Here is a 10,812-nt window from a genome sequence, read left to right on the forward strand (position 1 = left end):
CCTTCAACACCAACTGCCTTCGCATACTGTACAATTTCCACATGACTTCCAAGCCGAATCCACAGCTGCACGCAGGATATCCAGAAGAAAAAAAAGGATCCCCCCTGTGTAAGACTGGGTGTGCAATGCCACAGCGCCTGTGCCGTTAGGCACAATAGCTAAGGGCAATCCTGAGATTAAATACTCCCAGAACACGGCTACCCCCGTGCCCTCACAATAGTGGCTGGAATCAGCCCTTCTGGAAAGGAAGAGAGAAGGCTCTTGCCATAAAAAGAGCTGGGATTCTTAAACATCTGAAGCCAGGCTTAGGGGAAAATGACTGACGGGCAACAGCTGAGAGTATTTTGCATCGATCCTGTAACATCCTGACATTCCACGGAGGGTGATGGTGAAGGAAGCTTTCTGGTGACATAAATAAAACTCGAAATCTTCAAAGAATTATTTAAAACAGTTAAAAATTACCATTTTGGGCTCACCTCACCCCATCCCACCCAAAGCCCTTACTTCTTCCAGAAACACCCCCTCCTCCCCGCCCACTCCCCTTTCCCGAGATGAAGCGTCTCCCCTTCCCACAGAGAACCCCTCGCGCAGTCCCGCCGCCCCGCTCCATCGCCCCCCAACGCCTTCTCCCTAGCCTTTCCTCCCCCCTCGGCCAGTACCTTGTAGAAGGCCCCGTTGGAGCCGCGCACTTCCACCGTCAGCTCCTCCATGTTGCGAGCGCAAAGGACGCCGGGACGTGCTTCTAGAAACTGTCACCGCGGGGGGGAGCGCTCCCCTCCGCCCGCCACCCCCACCAGCGGCGCGGGGGCCGCTCGGACACCGCCCCGCCCCTGCTCCCCCTGCGGCGGGCGGTGGCTCAGCCCAAGCCGCGGGCGAACGCGGGGTGGGGGGGGGGGGGACACGGCCGGCGGAGCGCGGTTCCCTGCGGGCAGGGCAGCCGACCGCTGCCTCCCCTCCCTCCCCCCCCGCGCGGGAGTGGGAGCGCCCGGCGCGGCTGCGGAGATGGGGATGGGGATGGGGGGCGACCCCGCAGGGAGGAGGCGGTGGGTTAAATGAACAGCGATGGAGCTGGCCGGGCCTTCGCGGCCACGTCTCCTTCCCAGAGTCGCCCCGAGGCGGTCAAGATGGTGCCCGGCGTCTCCTCACATCGCTTTGTCCTCGCACACACACAATCCCCGCTGTCCCAGCCCCGCGAGGCTGCTTCCCCTCCCCCCCCCCGTGCCGCTGCGGAGAAAATGAAATGAAATGGCAGTGCGGTTCGGGCGCCCCAGCTCGCTCCGAGCTCGCTGCTCGCACAAGCTTAGTCATGCCCGGCGTGAGGCGCGGCCTGCGCCTCTGCCAAGCGCGTATGCTTATCGCAATGGCTTTAAATATCAATAAGGGCGCTCCCAAACGTCCTTGCTGCTGATCGTTCCCATTAGGTGCCAGACGGGAGCACAGGATGGCGTTTTAACCATCGAATGTTTCCGAGTTTAGTTTTAGTGTTAGGGGTTTTAGTTTAGCGACCTTGTAATACCTGGAAGAGGCTACGGGAGAGCTGGGAAGGGACTGTTTACAAAGGCTTGTGGTGATAAGACGGTGGACAATGGGTATAAACTGGAGAAGGGCAGATTAAGACTAGATATAAGGAAGGCTTTGTTCACTGCGAGGGTGGTGAGACACTGGCAGGGGTTGCCCAGAGCAGTGATGGCTGCCCCATCCCTGGAGGTGTTCAAGGCCAGGCTGGATGGGGCCTTGGGCAGCCTGATCCAGTGGGAGGTGTCCCTGCCCGTGGCAGGGGGATTGGAAGTAGTTGATGTTTAAGGTCCCTTCCAACCCAAACTATTCTATGATTCTCTGTGTTAAATCACAGAATCACTAGATTGGAAAAGACCCACTGGATCATCAAGTCCAACTATTCCTATCAATCACTAAATCATGTCCCTCAACACCTCATCCACCCGTCTCTTAAACACCTCCAGGGAAGGTGACTCAGCTGCCTCCCTGGGCGTCCTGTGCCCAATGTAGCCCTTTTGCCAGCTTTGACCATGTCAGATCAGTGAAGATTTCAGGTAATAGAAGCCTCAGGGTGTTGAGAGAGCTGGTTACTGGGTAAGGTGACTCAAATGTGCCACAATTGAAAGAAAGATGGGTTCAACATCATTGGCTTGCATGCTGCTGGCGAAGCTCCATGCCTCCCCAATAGATAGCATGCAACTCTGACCATGCTCCTGTTGCCCAGGGAGTAACTGGAAGGTGTGGGGAGGAGCTGGAAGAGTTCTCTTGGGGAAGAAGTGAATATCATAGGTAGAGCTGAAGTTACGGGCTCTGCGGACAGTAGAGACTTAAGTCATTGTGGTGAAGAGACACAAATCAATTTAGTAGAGAACCCTGTAGGCTTGGCTTGTTCCAGAAAACACCATGGGTTTTCCAGTCAATAAGTCATATCTTTCTTTGTGTGGGAAGTAGTGTTCAGAAAAAAAACAATTATGTGATCCACTCTTTTCCCATGTTATGTACATGAATATACTGATTCTTGTATAATATTTATTGCATAGGAAAGTCGTTTGTTTAGATCTTTATTCGGTCAATGGTGCCTAGGCCACCCGTGGGTATCATCCAAAATGGTAGGTGCTCCTATTCACAGAATCACAGAATCACTAAGTTGGAAAAGACCCACAGGATCATCGAGTCCAACCATTCCTATCAATCACTAAACCATGCCCCTCAGCACCTCATCCACCCGTCCTTTAAACACCTCCAGGGAAGGTGACTCAACCACCTCCCTGGGCAGCCTGTTCCAGTGCCCAATGACCCTTCCCATGAAAAATTCTTTTTTCTGATGTCGAGCCTGAACCTCTCTGGGCAGAGCTTGAGGTCATTCCCTCCTGTTCTGTGCCCTGTCACTCGGGAGAAGAGGCCAGCACCCTCCTCTCCACAACCTCCTTTCAGGTAGTTGTAGAAAGTGATAAGGTCTCCCCTCAGCCTCCTCTTCTCAAGGCTAAACAACCCCAGCTCTCTCACCTGCTCCTTGTAAGACTTGTTCTCCAGCCCCTTCACCAGCTTTATTGCTCTTCTCTGGACTTGCTCCAGAGCCTCAACATCCTTCTTGTGGTGAGGGTCCCAGAACTGAACACAGGATTCGAGGTGCGGTCTCACCAGTGCCGAGTACAGAGGGAGAATAACCTCCCTGGTCCTGCTGGTCACACCGTTTCTGATACAAGCCAAGATGCCATTGGCCTTCTTGGCCACCTGGGCACACTGCTGGCTCATATTCAGTTGGCTGTCAACCAACACCCCCAGGTCCCTCTCCTCCAGGCAGCTTTCTAACCACTCTTCCCCTAGTCTGTAGCACTGCATAGGGTTGTTGTGCCCCAAGTGCAGGACCCGGCATTTGGCCTTGTTAAACCTCATGCCATTGGACTCTGCCCAGCGGTCCAGCCTGTTCAGATCCCTTTGCAGAGCCTCCCTACCCTCCAGCAGATCGACACTTCCACCCAGCTTAGTGTCATCCGCAAACTTGCTAAGGGTGCACTCAATGCCTTCATCCAGGTCATTGATAAAGACATTGAACAGGGCTGGACCCAGCACTGAGCCCGGGGGACACCACTTGTCACTGGCCTCCAGCTGGATTTCACGCCATTTCCCACCACTCTCTGGGCCCGGCCATCCAACCAGTTTTCCACCCAGGAGAGCGTTCATCTGTCCAGTCCAGAGGCTGACAGTTTCTTAAGCAGAATGCTGTGAGAAACTGTGTCAAAGGCTTTACTGAAGTCCAGAAGACCACATCCACAGCCTTTCCCTTGTCCAGTAGCCGAGTCACTTTGTCATAGAAGGTGATCAAGTTAGTATGGCAAGACCTGCCTTTCCTATTCCTAACTGGCAAAGGGCACTCAGGATTTCCCAGGATAAGATAAAGTATGAAACCTGATAATATGAATGAAACCATTGTGCTACAAAAATTCTACACCAGAAGTTTTCATTTCCCCATGATGGCATAGCCTGAGGTTCATTCATTCAGCTTTGAAGACCCAGACTCTCAGTGTCAACTGCTAAAAAAAAAAAAAAAAGCTGTTAGGAGTTTTAAAAAAAGACAAAACCAAACTGTGCATGAGCTGCTCGTACTCAGGAGTAAAAACAGGACGCACATAAAAAAAAAGATTACTTCAGAACTTCAAGAGTTGCCTGGGTGTCCAAATTTGTAAAACAGAGTGGGGGGAGGTGGTTCTGGTCAATAATGATAAGGAGAACTGGCTTGAGCCAATGCAATCTGCATGTGAATTTCCCTGATAAAACTTGTTTTTCTGGAAGTGTGCACATGATAGAAGTTAAAGTGGCAGGGTTGTTTACTGAGGCAGATTGCTAGGTGAAAATGGGGGTAGAAGAAGGTTATTATTAGGCCGTGAGCCATAATAGTTTGTAGCACATCAGTCAGACTAATCTAAGGCAATCTGTTCTAAGCCTAGTTTTCACTTAGTGTAAGTTAGAAGTAACTACTAAAATGAATTACTTTGAAGTATTTAGTGAAATAAGAAAAGGGAGGATATTTTCTCTACTAATCTTCAGGAACTCAAGAGTTTTCGTGTGGTAGTAGGTACTTAGAACTTTTGTCACAAGGCTACATAAGGTGATTATTTATTTTCATTTTGCAACAGCCACAGAGAAACTGCCACCTACATTTCATAGAGCTGTGCTAGGCAGGGAGATGCTATGAGTAAGTCTAGTTGAACTACTTTCTGTCCTCTGTTGAAACCGTTCAGCAATGCAGAACGGAGAGCAAGCTTCATCATGCCAAAGTACAGTAAGCAAGAAATAGCAGGATTCTGTATCCTTCAGGCTCTTGGTTGGAAAAAAGCATAAAAAAGGGTTGCTTATTTAATTGAGCAAAATAAAGGGTGAAGGTTTAAACACTGAAGGGTCATGATTGTTGTCTTCAAATACATTGAGGCTCCCAGAGGGAATAATGATCAGTGAGAGACTAAGGCTATAAAAGACAGAAAAAAAGACTAGCAAAAAGACTCACAAATAGGTATAGGCTGACCATTAATAAATGTAGTCTGGAAAATGCAGCTTAAAATAGGAGGCTGAGGAAGTTTCTGGAACAGCCTTTCAGAATCAAAGTTAATAAAGCCTGCCTAATTTTAGGATGGAAAAAGCATTTATGATGGTGATATTTCATGAGCAATATAAACCATACTTTGAAGACAGAAGACTTTGAAAGTATTGATTCCAACAAATAAACAACCAGCCCCCAACCTGATCCTTCCAAACACCATTGTCTAAAATTCAGGAATTACGTGGACAAACTGGAGAGGGTTCAGGGGAAAAAAAAAACCAACACAAAACCAAGAACTGAAAATGTAACTTACGCTGAAACAGTATATTTTGAAAGAGGGATTTTTGGTCACAATTTGCAAGTACCCAGGTATGAGAAAAAGTCTCTTTAGATTCCTATTACTAGCAATTTTAAAATCAATTGGATATACTCTAGTGCATGCAAGGATCAATTCATGGAAATCTTACCATCTGCATAACCAAAAGTCAGAATGGAATTGTCATTCTGGGACCTTCTGACATAAAAATCTATTAAACATTCATCTTACCCAAAAGCAGACAAATTTTAGCCATTTTCAAGGGCTTGGGCAAGAGTGAGATGACTACGAAAACAGCAATATAACTCCTTAGAATAGTGATCTTTTATCTGTTTATATTTAGTTATGAAAAGAGAGACAAATTGGTAGCCCTCTTAAACTGCTAGTAGGCTGAGTTCACTTTTGACAATTTTCTGTAGTTTTAAACTCATCACTTACTTCTCTGCCACTGAACTTTAGTGCCTTTGTTGATAACAAAACAAGGGGTATTGCTGTGTTTTACTGAACATGTTCCCTACTCTTCAGTAAAGTAAAACCTCGGAAGCGTACTTTCTTAGCACATTTTAGAAAAAAAAAATCAGGCAAAAATCAAGCTCAACTGAATTCAGACTTGTACATTTACTTACAAACACAGAGTGTAATAACCTGGGTCTCACATTCCATTCAGTGAAGGAAAATGCTGACGCTTAGCAACTTGTGCCATAAAAAAATAAAATAGTGCTAAAAAATTAATCTGGCTTTGCCTTTAAGTGGGTAAAAACCTCTTTGGTTCACTTACTTACTTTGAAATTTTGGCAGAAGTCTGATACCTATGAGATATGTCCATCCAGAGATTCCAAACTTTAGCAGCACTAAGACCATCTATAAATTAGCATGCATCCCCTGTTCTCAGTGGAGACAAACAACGCAGGTGAATGTTTGAAGGATATTACAAGATAAGATCATATCAGCCTCACGTCTTAACAAATGACAAAACTCCGCTACAACCCAGAATAAGTCTTTTCCTTTGGAAAACTACGTATTTCCCAGTGTGGGGGCTTTACTCATTTATGTGTAAGTTTACTTTGTCCCACATATCGCACTGGGTAGCAGAAGGAAGTTTGTGAGAGAAGTAAAATCAGTGCCAACAGACTTGTGCAAGCAGAGCAGGGTATCTAATATTCTGTGGCACTAAACTGGTATTAAGGTATCTGGTCTTGTGTCCTGTTGAGCTGCTGCTGTATGAAAGACCAGTGGTTTGTTGTAGAAATGGAAAGAAAACTCCCAAAGAATAGCTTGTGTTTTATTTATTTTGTCTTTCACTGTGATTTTTGCAGTATTTGAACACTGAGCTGAAGAATTGTCTCTACCAATTTTCAGGAGCCTTTTACAAATGCATTGCTGACCTTTACAAATGAATGAATATTTGTCTGGAGGTTAGCTGAACTGAGTGCGCCATACCCAGATACATCTGCAAGTACTGTAAGCAGACACCGCTTCTGAAAATAGGATCCACAAAAGGTGTTGCTAAGTGAGTGAGTGTAAAAACATTTTTGTGCAGTGCAGTTTAAAACCCTCTCTCTGGTATGGAAATCAGAGAATGAAAAAATCCAAAGTGTTCCTATAATTGCAGATAAACATCTGCAGTTATTGACACCTATCTTGAAAGGGAAAAATCTTCAGAGCTAGTTTATTTTGTGTGTATTACAGCTGATAGCACTCACGTTTATCTTTCTAGGTATAATGAACTTTAAATGTTTTACAGTTATAGGGTTAACCCCTCCAAGTTTAGTATGATAAAAAGTGTTAATAATCCACAGAATGCAGCCGGTATTTACTATTCATTCTAGTTCTTGTTACTGCAGTCCAAAAAAGAAAAAGACACCAAGCTAATTAAATTATATAAGGAAGATGTCAAGAACCAATATTAAAACAAAATTGCTTTTGATTACAGTCTGTATGTATGCTGAAATAATGATGATTCACGTTTCATTTGTTCAAAGTCCACAAGATAATGTGCATGCTCAGCAAAAGAAAAATATACCTCCAGGCTTCAGGCTACTATATGAAAGTAATTTCACGCTGAATGTCAAAGTATGAACCTTGTTTTTTCACACTGGATGAACTTGGGGCTTACCATTGCTTGGTGGTCTTCCTATTTTTGTCAGCAGTAGCACAGGAATTAAGCAAATCAAAACTAAAAGTTTGATGTCATTCTAAAAGCAAAGAGAAGCACTAGACAATGCCTGCTGTAAGCACATTGTTCATTCTGGCACAATGCAAAGAAACTGCAAAATCATTTCACTGAAATTTTAATGAACATAAATGAGAACACTGCTGTTTAATGGACTTTATAGTCGGAAGCTCATCCATTCACAATACAACTTTTCATGGGGTTGGCTTGGTTTAGTAATTTTCATTATCACTTTACATCTGCCTCTTCTGCATGCTAGAGTGGATGCAGCTGATCAAAATAACCTGGCTTGTGGTTGACTTTGTTCCAAGCCAGAAAGTGAAATGCACTGAACACCAGAGAGGGACCTCTGTGGTAGCGTGAAGTCACGGTGAAGTAAAGGTGTGGAAAGGCCTTTAGACGTGCAAGCCTACAAGCTCTGATCTCCAAGCATTACAGGCTATATCTTTCCTATTACTGTTGTTACCCACACAAACCCAAATTAATAATATCTGTCTTCTGCATACTTTCAGTGGAAGGCAGGAGAGGAAAGTACTACTTCTCTATTGCTGATCCAGTTTTGGTGTTTGTTTGATTTTGATGAGTCTAGAGCACCTTGGTTTTGAGTTGACACCTAGGCGAACTTTTAGTGTCATTGTCATGTACAGAGATATCTGCATTTCTAGCGTTGGAATGGACCAGAGCAGGATCTCAGGTAATGTAGATTTATGCAATATGAATTCCTAGCTACTTCTTGCAAACATAAAGATGTGCATGTCTAATCCCTCATTCTGAGTATTAGCATGTCATTTCTGAAAGTCAGGACCTAGTCTAAAAAAAAGTCAGTGATGTTCTGAGCAAGATTTGCAAGAAACAGTGGACAGCAAGCATGATGCTATCATAAATACATGATCTGAGTTATAAGAATTTAGTGCCACAGGATATAAAAAACCAAACCAGCAGCACGTAAGCAGAGCTGTACCTGGAGTAGCAGAAGGATACACATCAATCCAAGTGAAGAAATGCAGTATGGAAGAGTGAGGAGGGAACTCACAGGGAGGAAGGTTAGTAATACATCTGTGTGAAACTGTAAGCAAACTGAAAAGCTTATTTCTGTTCCTATGGGATTACCTGATGTAATCTAAAGTACAAAATAGTCCATTTCAAGAAGAGATCAGTTGTCAGTTCAAGGTACTCTGCTCTCAAGAGTTCCAAAAGCAGGTTTCTATCTTGCCACATGTTACTTTTTGAAGGCTCCAACACAGCAAAGTACTTAGGTAGGTACTTTACTTAGTATCTGAATGGAAGAGATAGAAGAATTACTTTAAACAGTTGACTTAATCTGTGTTTTTCCAGAAAAGTAAAAGAAATGAGAATAAATTTTTCTCATAATTTGTTGGTACAGCAATAACGTAAAACATTCTGAATATACATATTTTCAGGTTCCTCTGAAATGTCCCACCACCACCACCAGATATATAAATACATTTATATGCACATATGAATGTGTATATATGTAAAAAGGAACAGCAAATAAATAGAGTCTCAGTGCCCTAGGAACAAAGATAAGGATGTTGATTAATCAATGTCAGGATCTCAACATCAATTGTTCTTCCAAAATGGATTGTATTCAACTACCTAGAAAAATCAGAGGAACTTTGTCTATTACTTTAATCACAGACACAGACTTAAAGAAATTAAATACAGAATAAGGTATTAAACATGCATATATTGATGTTTGCAAGTCATTGCTGATTACATATAGATACAGATTACCCAAAATCCTGCCTTGCTGTTAGATGCAGTGGGGCAGTATGGTACAGACAGAATCTCAGCAAAATGAGTTATCAAGAAATTGAAATATGTTTTCTGTCGTTGCTGTCTTAACTGAGATAATCTTCCTCTGGTATGTGTGTTCCAGTTGTATCACAAATGCTATTGAAGAGGGCGGGATAAAATCTGAACACTTGTCTTTTTCTTTTTTCCATCTTTCTAAAAGTACCATTCCATTAATAGCATAGTATTTTCCCCAGACTACCTATCTGTTGAGATGAAAACAGGGAACTCGTGAAGCTACTTCGGTGATAAAGTAGACAGTTCTGATAAATACAACAAAACTGACCATCCTTTTGATCTAATCAATAATATTATTGCACAAGTGCTCAGGACGTCCTGTCTTTGGCATACTTCCACTTCCTTTTTTTCAGTTGTTTGATACCCTGGTACCAAATGCTCTAGACTGTCTGGCATATTAGACACTGCAGTTCCTGATTTCACCAGTGACTTGTTGCCACAGGACTCGTCATCTGAGCCCTAAAACCTGAGGGAGCTCTTTCCACAACTGTACATGCCCATATACCTCCAGCCCTGGACTGAGATAAATGGGTACTTCAGAAAGGAGCTCCTCTGCTAAACGTTTAAAATGCTGCTTTAGACATTGGGGAAGAAGTGGCTAATTGTCAGAATCCAAATACGTTAAAGAGCTGTCAAAAGGAGATGCTGAGGAGGATAATTGCAAACAGATGAACTATGCAAGAAAAGAAATAGGAACAAGGAGGAGACTTGATAAAAAGAGGAAAGTCAAGAACAGCAAGAAAAGAACAGCAGAAGAAAGTCCAAACAACAGAGAAAGAAAGGTTCAAAATTTAGGCTTTGATGGAGAAAGAAAAGTTTGAGGACTGAAACAATAAAAAAAAGATCAATGAGGTAAGAGAGGAAGATAGATAAAATGGGTGATAAATGAGGAAAGGCAAGAGAGAAAGAACAGTTCTAGGGAATACATGAAAATACATGACTGTCATCTGTGAAATTCACACTTTATGAATTCCAATTTCTTGCCCACTTGGAGCAGGAATTTGATTGTGATTCTTTCACTGTCTGAGCTGTACCACATGGCTGTACCACACAATTAATGCTGCATCTGAATGAGTAGGATTTGCATGGGAAGCAACACAGCCACCTAACATAGTGTTGCACCAAGCTAAGATACCCTGCTTTTCAGTAGGGTGCTTAGCCTCTGTGAAACTCCAAGTAAGGATGGACAAAGTGTTTCCAAGCTACCTTCACAAGGTAGCTTGTTTGGACATCCTTGTATATTAGCACATTGCGAAGATGTAATTTCATCTTTTTCAACTGAAGCTATTTCACTTCCGAGAAATACATTAGTGCTTACAAAGCTACAGAGCATTTGAGAAGGACACTTCAGATTTTGAGCCAGTGAATCCTTGCATACTGATAACAAGCACAGATACAATGGGGTTTTTTTCTGTATAAAATATCCAAATCAGCTTGCAGAACTGGAAACTTGAA

The 10,812-nt window shown here is 43.5% G+C and overlaps 1 protein-coding gene across 2 annotated transcripts in view; it reads right to left on the bottom strand.

The window, feature by feature from the left end:
• FXR1 (FMR1 autosomal homolog 1) overlaps nucleotides 1-797 on the bottom strand; it is a 36,297-nt gene extending 35,500 nt beyond the window's left edge. Inside the window, exon 1 of one of the 2 annotated variants that reach the window (XM_069864790.1) lies at nucleotides 660-797. In XM_069864790.1, the coding sequence (XP_069720891.1) occupies nucleotides 660-710 (51 nt within the window). In that variant the 5' untranslated portion in view covers nucleotides 711-797. The remainder of the gene's footprint in view (nucleotides 1-659) is intronic. The other variant, XM_069864791.1, reaches the window with a different exon arrangement.
• Nucleotides 798-10,812: the final 10,015 nt, after the last annotated feature.

This window comes from Phaenicophaeus curvirostris, chromosome 10 (genome assembly GCF_032191515.1).
Source record: "Phaenicophaeus curvirostris isolate KB17595 chromosome 10, BPBGC_Pcur_1.0, whole genome shotgun sequence".
Lineage (NCBI taxonomy): Eukaryota > Metazoa > Chordata > Aves > Cuculiformes > Cuculidae > Phaenicophaeus > Phaenicophaeus curvirostris.